This window comes from Carassius auratus, chromosome 24 (genome assembly GCF_003368295.1).
Source record: "Carassius auratus strain Wakin chromosome 24, ASM336829v1, whole genome shotgun sequence".
In the NCBI taxonomy this organism is placed as follows: Eukaryota; Metazoa; Chordata; class Actinopteri; order Cypriniformes; family Cyprinidae; genus Carassius; species Carassius auratus.
This window is the reverse complement of record NC_039266.1, coordinates 17,017,332-17,032,055: the sequence shown is the minus strand read 5'-3', so window position 1 is coordinate 17,032,055 and position 14,724 is coordinate 17,017,332. Positions and strand designations below refer to the sequence as shown.

Below are 14,724 nucleotides of genomic sequence, written 5' to 3'. Positions count from 1 at the left end.
GATCCAAAGAAGCCTAATGTTATTGCTTTGTGTCAACAGATGCTGCGACCCTTTTTAAGAGATTGGCTTTAAATGTATCCATGGTTTTTGTGACACTTTTACCATTCTGAGACCCCAGCCTGAGATACTGACACATTTTTAAGATGCTGCTGATTTGGAACTCTATTGGAAATCTGACTAGCAGTACAAAACACTTGTACTGCTCATTTGTGCCACCTAAGGATGACCTGACCTATGAACTTTGACCCAATGAACATATTTCCCTATTAGCATATACTCTTATTGTTAAGAATACAAACTAGTTGGAAACAACGTATCAATGGGTTATTCAATCTCAAAGCGCATTTGGTCCCACTGAGCATTACTGTACCTAAAAATAAGCTTGATTTTAATTGAATTAATCCTGAGTGGATTATTTCTGAGCAATCATAAAATGTAGATTGCTTTAGTGTCTTAAAACAGAAAAATCCATTGATAGCTGGTATTGACTTCTTTCATTTTCTTTCCTTCTAGGTTCCTTCAAATGGAGGTCTCTAAAGAGGGCAAGAGGGAAAACTCATGCTGTGAAAAATGACATGTAGAGGGGGAAAGACACCATCCTTTCATGGCTCACCCCACCACAGATGTATGTTGAGCCCCTCAAGCCTTCTGGGTAAATGAGAACAAGCTCTTTGCTGATTGGATTAAAGACTACGGTTTGGCAATGTGAGATTAAGGGAACATTAAAGAGAGAGAGTGCCTGGGATCCATTTAAGAATCTCTGTGTTCAAATCTATACGCATATGCTTTCATCTCCAATAACTCATATATCCAACCGAACTGATAATTGACCCGTATCATCTTTTGCTATAATTCACTTCTGGGATATTGTAAGTGTGAGTTTGGCTAGGCTTGCATAAGTATTAGTGCTCTATTATGAACGTTTCACATGGGTTGATTGGGATTGATCAGCGGTCCATGCCGCTGCACAAGCCAATTAATGGCTGTCTCATAGGGAGAGTCTGGTTGGCCGAGTCGCAGCAGATGTAAATGCAATTGATTGACTGTAAGAGTTAGTCTAAGTGATTTGGCCCTGTATATCGGGGAAGCGAAGTTTCAGCTTTATTTGAGAAGAGTCTTCCCCATCCGTCACAAGAAATTGCTTCTGTTCTTTCATCTTCTAGCGTGTTTGTGTGCAAATTGAGCAAAGAATCAGAGTAGGAAGGGCTTAAGGAAAGTGTAAGTGCGGTAAAACAGCCAGGGAAAAGTACAGCTTTAACAAGCAAATCTATTTATGACTCCTCTGAGACCCGGGGTGCAATCTCGTTTTGCTCTCTCTCATCACTTAGAGAGGTCATTGACTTCCCCAACAGCGTCCCTGTCCCAAAAAGCATTGGCTCCATGGGCTGACATCAGCTGGTGACTGGATGCTTGTCCCAGAATTAATGTAATCAGTTATTACAGTGTGAGGCAGAAGGGCAGCATGTCTGTAGGCTAACACATGAAAGCATGCAGATAAAAAATAGCAGTGGGATAGCAGTTAAAATGTTCATACACTTAACATCTTTGGCCCTTTTTTTTGTGTGTGGTTTTGAAAAAAAAGTTTTAATGCTAATCATGGCTGCATTTATTTGATTAAAAATACTGTAATATTGTGAAATATTATTAGAATTTGTGTGATGGCAAAGCTGAATTTTCAGCAGCCATTACTCCAATCTTCAGTGTCATATAATCCTTCAGAAGTTATTCTAATATGCTGATTTGGTGCTTGAGAACAACTGTGCTTCCTAATATTTTTTGGAAACTTTAATGAATAAAAAGTCCAAAAGAACAGCATACATTTGAGAAATATTTAGCAACATTATAAATGCCTTTGCTGTCAATTCTATGATTTAATTATTTCAAAAATGTTAATGATTTAAAAGATTACAAAAATTACTGACCCAAACATTTTGAATGGTAGTGTATGTCCTGTTAAAATAATTTCTCGTCCTCAATTTTAATATGTTGTTTTCGGACACAGGAAAACAAACCTTATATTTAGTTACAAATGTATAACTCATGTTTAGAGAGGCTGTTGATGTCTACAGTTTTCTCTGTTTATCCCTCTCTGTTTTATTTCCTAATTTAACTATGAGAGATTTGAAAAAAAAAATTAAGACCTCAGTATGGTAGCAGGGGCAAATGACTGCTGTTAGGACCAAGAACAGGGGTGTATTTTCCCCTAAATTGCCCTATTTCCACAAATGGACTCTTATTGATTCTAAGAAGGCATCCCCTCAAAACAGATAATCTGTTACTGCCATTTGCCTCCTCTAGTCACCACTTAAGTATAATTACCTAGAAGTCAATACGGCTGCCAGGCTGCTGCCACGGTTAACCTCTCAGTCACCAGTCACAAGCATCCTGCTCAAATGTCATCTCAGCCTGGCACAATGACTGGGCTCTGGGTTTTTAATTAAACGATTGTCTTGTCAATTAATAAAGATGTTCCTGGTGCTTAATGAGCTCAAGGCATTTTAAAGACAGGCTTTGGTCAGCTGTAGATTTGAGGGCACAGGGGAACTCCATTAACTACAGCAGTTTAGCTGTACATAAGGCAACTATTTTTTAATTATTTATATTTTATTATATTATAATTATTTACCGTAGCATCTAATTTATGCCCTTTATGGACCATATTTTAATTATTCATGGCAATATCTGGCAAAATAAATCTTATTCTGAACCATACAGTGGTGGCCAAAATTGTAAAAAAAAAATATATATATATATATATATATATATATATATATATATATATATATATATATAAAATATTGATATTTTTTGCCTCCAAAACATGACTCCATTTCATAATGTTCATGAAACATGCAGATGTTTGTTCTGAACAACAAATATCAGATAAAGTAAGTCTTTGTTTTTAAGTTTTATCCACTTTAATATTTGGTAATATTTCTCACTTTTGCAGCACATCTCTCTGGCATAGTGCCAATATATTTCCTGAGAACGTCAACACAAATGTCATGCAATGCCTTCTGCAACTCAAGCCAAGTCTTTCCTTTTAATATACAATTAGATCTGTCCAGTTTATTTTCCAACTCACCTCAAATGAGAGTAAAAAAAGGTCAAGTGAAAAAGTAGCAGCTGTTTTTGCTTGTAAACAATGGCTAATCTGTGCATGTTTCTCTCCTGATTCATATGAGAATACTTTTTCAATGGAGAAAGCAATATTGGAAAGACTTCTTTCTCACAAAGCTTCTCGCTTCTTACGTGTGGATAATTGTGATGTTTTATCAGCTGTTTGAACTCTCATTCTGTCAGCACCCATTCACTGCACAGGATTTATTGGTGAGAAAGTGATGTAACGCTAAAATTCTACAATGAACAAACTCTTCCACTTTTGGGTGAACTAATCCTATAATAACGTTAAAGAATTTTTATTTATTTTTTACTGGTGCTATGATTAAGGTTATTTATGCTGTGATTTCACAAGCTATGCCACAACCATTATAACTATCTTAGTAATATACATCCACATCCACCACCTATAATAATAACATTTCATCAAAATCTATTATTAATATATACCTTTAGTGATATTGCGTGAACCTATTTTGTTAAGTGCTGACTCTTTACCTGGAGCAAAATGTGTTCTATTCACTATACTGAGGTCTTTCTGATTTGCTGATTATATTTTGTGATTACTATTTTAGGAACCTAAACTCTCGATTATGCTAACCACCACAATACATGCTCTGAATACACTGCCATATTGCAGCCAGCATTTAAGAAAATCAATTCACAGTTATGAATTGGCCTTGTCATAATCTCTCCAGGAGATAATGCATTTTCCAGCACTGTCGGTTGATTTATACAGCAGGTGACAAGCCATCCATGAAATATGTAACTCCCTCCAACTGACGGACTACTACAACCAGCACGATGATCAAACTGAGCTTGTGCCAAAAACCTAAAAGACATTAGGCTAAAGATGAATTTATCATACAAGTTATGCACTATATTGGTTTCTGTTTTAATCAGCAGAGTTCATTAAAACTGTTTAGATTTTATTAGAGATTTAAATTACATTGCTATAATGGATCGAGATAAGCATCCCTCCATGACAAGATTTATAATTGCGGTGGCTGAATATTTAGCCTTTGTCTGGAAGCAAACATCACATCTTTATAGAACACATTCCCCCTGCATACACAATAGAGTGGTTCATCACAATTATTTTATTCAAGTCAATATTATGTATGTGCATCTGCATAGCACACCCTTAAGCAATGCAACCACTGATCTATATATATTCTCTATTATAGATCAGTGAATGCAACACTACAATCAGGCTTCTTGCCTTAAACCAGTGGAGCTAATGAGTCTAATTGATGACCTTTTAGTATTTCTACATAAAATAATTAGGAATCCTGCTCTGGGCTTATTAATCCTTGCAGGATAAGCAGAATGTCTAACCAGCTATCTCTCTTGATTACTGACAAGGAAAAAACAAAATCTTAATTAGGATTGATTTTCCCTTCCATTTTATTCACCACTTATTCAATATTTTGCTTCTCAGTAAACCTCAGTTGCACTTTGACAGTGTGATTAAAGGAAAAGAACAATCATTTTGTTGTTTTACTGCAATTTTCAGTATATTAATGCTAAGAGTATAGTTTAGGAGGATTTTTGTTATTTTTTTACCCTTCAAAATGTTTAATAAGAGGCTTGATCGGATCCCAGATGCAGACACATTTGTTTACATTACCTATTATTTGTGTGCTATGTCCGATTCATGGGCGAATGGTTCTTTTGAGTCGGATCTTTCACAGTACTCATTTAAACTGGTTCTCATTACCGGTTTGAGCAGTTCGCTAGTCATCCGATTCAATGATTATTATTTACATTAGTAATAATAAGTCAAGCAGATGACAGTTTCACAGACAAGTTTTAAGTCTAGTCCCAGACTAAAATGTAAGCTGTTTCAGATTGCACTGATTGATCTTAATACATACCAATGCCTTTGTTTAGTCTCAAGGTGGACACCAGTCAAGTTTAAGACCTGAGAAAGTTTTAGAGAATCTGATTAAAATGAATTAATTTAGAGAATCTGATTAAAATGGATAATGTCCAGTGGTGTAAATGTATACAAGTAGGCTAATATTTAAATGCGAAATTGCCATTTCAATTCTAACTGACTTGGAGTAATCATAAATGCAACAAACTGAATGGAGACGAGACCAATCAACCATTATTAATCAAAAAGTTATAAATAGCTATATGTGTTGCACACATCACATGGCTTTATTAGAATAAGTGTCTATAGCCTATTCCACGCCGAAATGCCATCAGTGACCACGTGCTGACGCTGTTCTGTTGTGAAGGAAAGGAATCACTGAATCATTTTAACCGGTTCTTTAAAACGAATTGTTCTAAAGAATCGATTCGCAGAAATGGCATGCGCGGAAAAACACACGTACTATTGTTCAATTATCGCTTGTTTATAGCCTTCATGTCGTTGGTTATCTGACATCATAGATTACAAGCTTTATAAACAGGTATATGCATTTTATTATTATAATTTCCCTTTTTCAATTAAAATCAGTTTCGAAACGAAAGTCTCTCTCTTGAGTGGAAGTGCAAAATCCGAAATATAACAAAGTGACTTATGATACAGGAAAATAATCAGTTTCCAATTATGTCAAGGTGTCTTATCACTGTAGGTCCCATAAACTTGACATTTCAAAGTACGGAGTTTGCTGCTAAAACACATGCTCACTCCGCACTTCCGTGGCTCTGCCCACCATAACACGTCTCGGTGGGAAAGAAACATTTGACGGGTGGCGTCGGGTCTTACGGTTGTCGGTATGACGGGTCTGCATCACCGCGCGCGATTTTCTCCGATGGAATATACAGTCGTGCCGCCTGTGAGGGTACTTTAGGGTACAGCTGATCCCCGGAAGGCATAAAGGGAGGTAACCGAACTAGATGAGCCAGATACATTAATCCTATAATGTCAACACATGATCTGAAGTTGCAGCAGTCAAGTTGTCAAAGCGGAGTGAAAGTCAGCGTGACGTGCGGTGTCTCAGATCAGGAGGGATCTTACACACAAACTGATAAATCACGGTAGGCTACAATACAAAGTTTCTAAGTTCTTGGAGTTTTTAGTACGTTTTCTTACTCATCTTCTCTAACACAAAAACTGCTTTTCATGCTTTTCACTGTCTTAAACTGACCCTTATCATCTTCCGCAGACAACATTATAGAAGTCTGTAACTTTAAGCGAACAGGTTGTAAATTAGGTCTTACGTAATTTGAAGAGTTTGCGTAAATATTACTTAGATTAGTTAGAGGCATTCGATGTAGTTTTACCACAGTTACACATTCTTTGTCAAAGAATTATAACAAGATGCCAATGGATTGGACATTGATTCAATCATTGAATTTTTGTCTGGAACCACCCCAGTTATATAATACATGTTGTTATCTTGCACACACACAGAGATGCATAGCTACATAATCAAGGATTTAAGATTATATATCAAAAAAAAATTTAACCAACATATTTGCTTGACTACTTCTAAATGTAATCGTTTCAGATGATTGTAAACGCACCTCCACAATATCTAATGAGGTGTCACTGGTGATATTAATCTTTTGCTGAATGTCAACCCAACATGTCTCACCATGTTTATGGTAAGACTTTAGCTCTTGTGCAATTTGTCACACCCACATTGTCTCAATTGTTTTAATAATAATAATTTTAACAAAGGGTAATTTAGCCAAAATTAATGTTCAGCATTATTAGGAGAAATACGAGAAAGCCTTTTCTGTCTACTTGGCAACTACTGTAATCATTTTCTTTGCACATGTAGAGGGGAGACAAAACATGTGAAATTTCACTGTCACTTACATGTGTCGATATATTAAGAAAACATCTATGGGTGTTCCTGTGGAGAATTCTTCTTAAGGGAGTGAACTTTAATTTTAACTAAGTAGCTGCAGACATGTGGTGTCTATTGAGAACAACACTGCCGCTCTCTGTAGACTGTATTGTAGCAGTATTGTAATGCTGAAGCTTGATTAGTTTTCAGAATGTAAGTGAACATGAGAAAATCCATCCTGGACCACTGGCTCAACGCATCCACAACCAGAAAGATTTAGAAACGGGAACTACTGCTTCTTCACCATCGTTGCAGTTAACAGGCCAGCAGAAGAGCAGCAGAGGTGAGTTTGTATGACTGGATTATAAGATGCATTTGTTTTCAGAAACAGACTTAACAGGACATAACAGCTTATCATAAATTCATTAAATTCTGACTAAAAGTTCACTTTTATGACATGCATTTAATGTCATTTAAAACATGCATATTTGCATATGTGTAACACTTCTCAACTGATCAGATTTGCAGATCAGGCAAATAATACTTCTCAGATCTAAGGAGGACCTCAGTAGGACATCTGAGGAGCAGAGGAAGTCTGCCAGATTCACTTCCACCATCTCTATCAGTCTTCCCAACAGAAGAAACAAAAAAGACACAGCGGAGGAAAAAACACTGAAAGCTATAACTAACCTGTGAGTTTTATTTTATTTTTTTACATTTCCACACTGTTGTTGGGGGGGGGTCGTCATGCTTTAAAAAGTTTAGTGTTCACTTTTGTTTTTAAACAAAGTTTTATAGCTGCAAATTGTATATATAATTTTAACCAGTCATTTACCAGTTATCGGTCAAAACATGAAAATAATTATCAGTATATGGCATTGACCAAAATTCCTTATGTAGTTTAAAATCCAGTTTTATAATAAAACTGGATCAGCTGCTGTAATAAACAACTTCAGTGAATGATAAAATTTGTAGCATTCACTCCAAAACTGTTAGTCTCCCAATTATTAAATGTTTTATGAAAATGCACACTGCACGTAATAATATCTTTTGTCTTGTAAATTATGCCATAGCACTTTGTGTTTTGTGTCATTTGCACAGTCCTAGCCAGGGCAGCAAACGCCCTTTCGACCCATGACAGGCAGTAATAGTCCTTATATAGCAATAAATCATGATTTAATGACAACGATAGTGTGAAAGTGTAAAGGCAAAGATTTGCTGTTTGGCTGTACCATTTCTAGGTGGGTTCATGCTTTCAAATAGTGCTTACACCTTTATAAAGTCTTTACACCTTGTTCTTAGAAACAGTAAATATACATTTATTGTGTAGTATTACAGTATCTTATTTAAAAATGTTTGACATCACTGCTCTCTCATTTTTCAAAGCAGATATTAAACAGGGTGTTTGTTTGTTTTTTAAGAGGTATGTGTATTTGACTGTATGCATTAATGTGTGAGACACTCTGTACTAATTTTAAAACAGTTTAACCATGGACCCCTCCCTTCATGTCAGGCCTATGAATTGTTAACTCCTAAAATGCTTAAACTGAGAGAAAGGATGGAATGTCGTTGATCTTGTTTTCCTGCGTTGCCTTGCTGAACATATAAAAGACGTTGAACTAGAAGAAGTATTTAGGGAGGAAGAGTAGCGTGTGAAACATTGAATTAGACAAAAGATTTGTTTTCATCATAGTTTTCAATGTTTGTTTATCTGCCTGAGGGAACTTATCTTTTGTTGAGATTTTGAAAAATCTTATTTAACACGGAGGTATTTTTTCATCTACGTTATCATTTTTGCTCATCTAAAAAATCATATGCTAATTTAAAATTATTTTCTCAAATTGACTGTTACAGCACACATGAAGACGTGAAGAACACAGCTAATCAACACCACTCAGAGGTAAGCATTCAAGCTAAGATGCATATTATTTTTTTAGCAAGATAATGTCTGGTGTAAAGATACAATCTATGTCTTACAAATCAATATCTTAAATATAATGAATATCTCTATTGTACTGCCATTTGAATACATTCCACTCCATGCATGCATTTTTGACATGCAGACAATTTTTTAGTGGAATGTAAAGCTCAGTTGTGAAGCTGAACTGTCGGTATAAACAGTTATATAATGGGAGTGGTGATCTGTTCAAATAGTTCAAATACATATGAGAAGCATATATTGCAATTTTCCCAAGCAGCTCCTGAAATGCAATTTAGCAATCTAAAATGTACAAATGCTACTGTGCTTGAATTAGTGCCTGTGTTTTGTGCAAATTTTGTCAATAATCAAAAGATTTGTTGCTTGTTCTGACAGCTAAGGGACGTGCTTTCACAAACTGACCAATGTGGCGAATCAACTGGTGATTTATTTAAGAATGGGGATGGGCCAAAAGCAAGCTTTGATGAAGACTGTTTTTCCACTCTGCAACAACGTGGGACAAAGCGGGGACAAAATACAGGAATACAATATAATATAGGCCTTCATGAACAAACAGAAATTGTTCACAACTCACAAAGACATTCTACTCATCCTGTTTGTGAGGTTCAAATAGAATTCAACAAGGAATCTGGAGCCAATGACTGTAGAGAGAATGCTTCAACAAATCCACAAAACCACAGTAATCTGAGCTCCCTTGAAGTGGACAATGGTCTAAAATCAAGCACTGATTCCCAGTTTTTTGCACACCATTCAGAAGTTGCAAACCGGGTCTTGTCATCAGACTATTTACCTGCTCCTCATTCTGAAAATACCCCTGAGCCAGAACCTGGTTTTATCAATCCTACATCAGCTATGTTGTCTTCAGCCCTGGTCTCAGTTCTTGTTCCACCTTGGAGTGGCCGCCTTCGAAGGCCCAAGCAAGGCGGCAATGACGTACAGCACGAACCCAAAGACTTACGCCCGAATATGAACCCATCTACCTTATTTCGCCAGGATCGGCAGCAACAATCATATCTTCCTTCTCAGAGGCGACCATCTGAACACATGTTGGCCAATGAAAATAACATGCAGTTGACTGCAGGGACCAGCTATAACTCTCCTGACTGGCAAAAAGAGAACAATTCCCCGAACATCACAACCACAATACAGCCAAAGAGACCCATTACCAAGTCCTCTTCTGTGGGCATGATGTACAATAATACAGATTTGCATCCTTTTCCCACACCTCTGGACACACGTCAGGTACCAGGTTTGTCCCATTCAGGGTACAGAATATCAAATACTGGAGATAAACACGAGTCTTTCAAATCATTGAGCTCTAAGCCAACAACAAGCAGTCTACTTCTTTCCTTGAGGAGGTCAAATTTGAGGAACTGTAGTGCTGAGCCCACACAATCAGAGACTCAGATGACTAGGTCTGTAAGGTCCCTTACATTGCCTAGCAGAGATGTTCTGAAAACTCCATCATTTGCCCATCCTGTTAACGCTGCTGCCCAAACCGCCGAAAACCCAGACACTCCTGCAAGAACAGAGGAAATATCAGTCAGTCAGTTCCATTTCTCACCTAGAATTAGGAAAAGAGTGCCATTAAGGGCATCGCTGTTTCTAAAAAATCCAGAGACAGAGATTTCAAAGAGACTAGAAACTTCTATTGCCAAAGCAGATGAGGAACATTTCCCACACTCCACAACCAAAACCAGCCAACTTGGTGTTCTCAGATCCCAACAACGTTCTTATTCAGTTCTTTTGAGGGAATATTCCAGTACAGAAGAAACAGATGCAGTGGAACAAAATACTGCCAACAACACCAACCTGCAAAACTTCTATGTGACCAAACAACAAGTAACTCCAGATACCAAAATTTCTCCCAAAGAATCGACAAATTTTAATGTTCATCAATCTGGCTTTAATATCCAAAAATATAAATCGCAAAGCACACACAATATAACAGACATTAGTTCTTTGGGCACAAGCACTTTCACAGACAGGCTTAACTGCTCACCCAGGAAAGACTCTTCTGTAGATGGAACAAGTCCCACAAATATGTATCTGGACTCTAAGAAATATTCTCAGTCAAGTCAAAATCAAATGGATCTTTCGAGCCCTCTTTCTCCAAGCAGACCTCTCAGAACTGTAGGAGTACAGAGCATTTATTCATACCTACGGGAGTACAGCCCGGCGGTGTCCACCCCTTCCCCTTCCACCCCTACTTCCCACATACAGAGAGGTGAAACATCACCTCTTAAGCAAGATAGATGCGTAACACTGCCAGGTGACCGGAAAACACTTCCTTCAAAATTTTCATTTGACTTCAATCCATTTACGCCACAGGTAGAAGAGTTACAAAGAAGCTCTTTTGGCTCTCATATAGCACCAGCTCAATCTCTGCCTCCTGATTTTGGACGAAGATCAGCTCCTCGTCTCAGTACATCTCCATATTCTAGCCTCATCTCCTCACGACCTGCACTCAACAACACTTTACAAGACCTACCCTCTCTGCCTGTGCCCACAACTCGGGTATCTACATCTTATGATATTGTAACCACTCCTGCAGACTTCATAAAAAGTGTTCCAAGCTCTTCACTGTCCACATACACAAGCATTAGAAAACCAAAGGAACAGTTTGCTGCTTCTAACAGAGAACAGAGGACAGCAGTTCAAGCTTACACAAGCGCCCTAGATAATCACAAACCTGCCCAGCCATGCCTTTTACAATCTGCTCCAGATGCAAGTTTTGTCATGGAAAGCCAAAGAGCTAATATAAGTCCACACCCAAGGAAGCTCAGCACTGGCTCTAACAACTTCTTTAATCAGGAGCATGATGGCCTGATGGAACTTCAGCTTGATATGGGTAATGCATACCCCAAGCACAGGCAGGGTGAGAAAAGTAAGTATTTATCACCTGATAAGCTCACAGTAGAAAGTGAAACTCCACTGACAGTTGAGAAAGAGATTCCTGCTGTGCATATGCCTGAGAGATTGCAGGAAATGCAAAGTTCCAATTCAAAAAAAGGCCTCTTTAGTTCACGAGTCAAGAAAGACAAAGAAGCTGTCTTCTCTTCAGCTTCTTTACCAGACAAAGAGGATGTTAGTCCCCAGTATTTAAAAACCAAAAGACATTTGCCAGTGTTTAGAACGAACAGCAGGATTGACCAGATGTTAAATCGCTTGAAACTGACATTTGGTGTCAAACGTTCAGACAGCTCACTTGACACACTACCAAAAAAGAACAAGAGTCCCACTCAGCAGCCCTCAGATACTGAGAATTTTGAAAGACCCAAGACAGAGGAGAAAACCTGTTCTGAGAGCCACCCAGCACCCTCTAACTCCTCTTTAACAACTGATAAAACATCTTTAGGTTCTTTGTCACTACTAACATTAAAGAAATTTGAGAATACATTAAATATGAGTGATCAAAATGAGTCTAAGGCTGAAATAAATGATTCTGGGTCCACACAGGAGGCCCCCAGCTCATCCTTGACCATCGGTAAAGCATCTTTTGCCTCTTTTGGATCTTTGTCGCCACTTACATTAGAGAAATCTGAGAATACTTTAAATATGGATTGGCAAAATAGATCTACAACTGAACAAAAGGGTTCTGGGTGCACATGGGAGGTCCCCAGCTCATCTTTGTCCACCAATAGAGCACCTTTTGCAGATTTGTCGCCACTTACATTAGAGGAATCTAAGAATACTTTAAATATGGACTGGCAAAACAGATCTACAATTGAACAAAAGGGTTCTGAGTGCACATGGGAGACCTCCAACTCATCTTTGACAATCGATAAAGCCTCTTTTGAGTCCTTGTCACCTTTGACATTAAATAAATCATCCGAGAATAAATTAAATGTTGATCAGCAAAGGAGGCATAGCGATGAAAATGGAAACTGGTCTTATGGTAGGAGCTTTAGTCCACACAGGCAAAAGACCCAAAATATGAATCGTTCTGCCACCTTGCCACATTACGGAAAATCCTCAGTCGGTCCCCCATCACCCTTTTATTTGTTTGATTTTGATTCAGAAGACATTCAAAATGACAATGTGTTTTATAGTCCATTGAGAAAAAAAACAAACTCACTTTGTGAGTCAGATGACTTCTCTCCTCAGAGCGCCACCAAGAGTCCTCTGCAGCAAAATCTGGTGAGGTCTCGCTTGTCCTCATCATGTGCTGATTTAAAGTATGGTCTACACAGTGGACGATCTTTCTCAGTTAGCAGTGTGGTTTCAAGCCGACCATCAGGTCCTGGACGAATCTCCACAAGCAGCATCAGTGACCTCTCAAGTTTGGATGAATTTCTGCCGAAAGAGAATTATACAGTAGTTGACTATCCAATGAGTAGTAGCCTTTCCCCAATCTATGATGCAAATTCAAACACTGGTAAACAGTCTCAATCTGGATATACAAATAATCATGATGATGCAGACCCAACCCCACCTCCATCACCAACTATGTCCTCTTCACCTCGTCGTATGTCCCATGCTCCTTCTGTGTCTTCCCCCATATGGACATCTCCAGAAAATCTGTCTCCTCCTCGTGGAATCCTGTCATCAAGGCGCCACACAACCAGCATGACTGTTTTTGAGGAGTCTGATTCTGACACCACAACTGATGATGAATACTATCTTGATAATAGTGATGCAGCAGAAACAGAACTTTAGAGGAGAGAATTGTATATTGTTCAATTCCGTCACGTTACAACATATGCTAAACATTAAAAAATGTTGCAGGGTTTTTCTATGCATAGTGTCATCTATGACAAAGCTGCAGCAACATTAGGCCTCTGTCAATTCTAAATTGTAAAACAACTACAAATACAGATTATATATAGAAAGAATTATATCAGAATTTTAAGACCATGTTGATTTCATATTTCTTGTTGTATATTAAATATAAGGGGTTGTTGAATACTTTAGTGCTTGAGGATAACAATGTTTGATTTCAAGATGAATGTATTTACAATACAGTTCAATGCACTGTTTCATTAGCTTTTTTACATATATATTTTCTGGATCTTGAGGCTTTGAAATGGTGAATTCTCATGTTATTCGTCTGTCTCCTGTAGATTATTGGCTGTTTCATTCACTGTAGCATTTGAAAGCATAGCGTGTCAGTCACAATACATTATTTTCCTGACAGACATTCTATAGTCAGAAGCTGCCAACCAAGAAACTGAACGCCAACTATGTTTAACAGATGTAAACACTGATGATTCCACATTCATTATGGCTAAGTCTGTAAAGAAGATGATGTAACCGATATCTGCTGTCCGTTTGATAGAATTGTTAAAAGTATGAAAGTGTTATTGAAAACAGTGGCTGATCCTCATCCACGACTTGTTAATTTGAGGTTCAAACACAGGACCTCTCACAATCTACTGTATGCAAAAGACATACCACAGATGAACTAAGCATTCTTAAATAAGACCACACAGTTGATTCTATATGCTGTATAATCTGATTTGCTGTTTTGTGTGCGGCTTTCAGTGTAATTTTAATTGATCTTTTTTTGTAATTTATTATGCAGGGCAGGGGTTTGGGGCATTAGCCTTAAGGACTCTCCATAAGACATGTCAATTGCAACACTGACCTACAGAATTACCAAATGCTGTGTATCATAGGTCTATGTAAGGTCATTTTTGTAAAGCCATTTCTTGAATGTCTTTATTAAAACCTTCAGTTATATTTATGAACATTTTATAAATTAGGTTGTATTTTTCCTAACACAGAAGTAGAAGAATATTGATCACTTATAAAAATGTAATAAAGTATTGACTAAATAACTAACTTTGATGGTCAACTGCTATGTTAAAATTTGATTAGCAAGTACACTCTAGTCTTAGTAAACTTGTACTCTAATAACACAGAAACTCTTAATTGCAGCTCATTAAAACAGGTCATGTCACAACCTGCCATAGT

At 37.5% G+C, this 14,724-nt stretch overlaps 1 protein-coding gene across 1 annotated transcript; it reads left to right on the top strand.

Annotated features, from left to right (window-relative positions):
* Window positions 1–5,685: 5,685 nt before the first annotated feature.
* Window positions 5,686–14,566, top strand: LOC113042453 (uncharacterized). The gene is made up of 5 exons (XM_026201325.1): window positions 5,686–6,111; window positions 7,073–7,212; window positions 7,390–7,561; window positions 8,724–8,769; window positions 9,184–14,566. The coding sequence occupies exons 1-5, from the start codon at window positions 5,996–5,998 to the stop codon at window positions 13,465–13,467; spliced, it is 4,758 nt and encodes a 1,585-aa protein (XP_026057110.1). The 5' UTR covers window positions 5,686–5,995; the 3' UTR covers window positions 13,468–14,566.
* The last annotated feature ends 158 nt before the right edge of the window (window positions 14,567–14,724 follow it).

Excerpts from the sequence above, each read along its gene's own strand:
- LOC113042453 (XM_026201325.1), top strand. The coding sequence starts at position 5,996 with ATGTCAACACATGATCTGAAGTTGCAGCAGTCAAGTTGTCAAAGCGGA. Across the intron at positions 7,213-7,389 it reads CCAGCAGAAGAGCAGCAGAG|ATTTGCAGATCAGGCAAATA; the intron begins GTGAGTTTGTAT and ends TCAACTGATCAG. Across the intron at positions 8,770-9,183 it reads CTAATCAACACCACTCAGAG|CTAAGGGACGTGCTTTCACA; the intron begins GTAAGCATTCAA and ends TTGTTCTGACAG.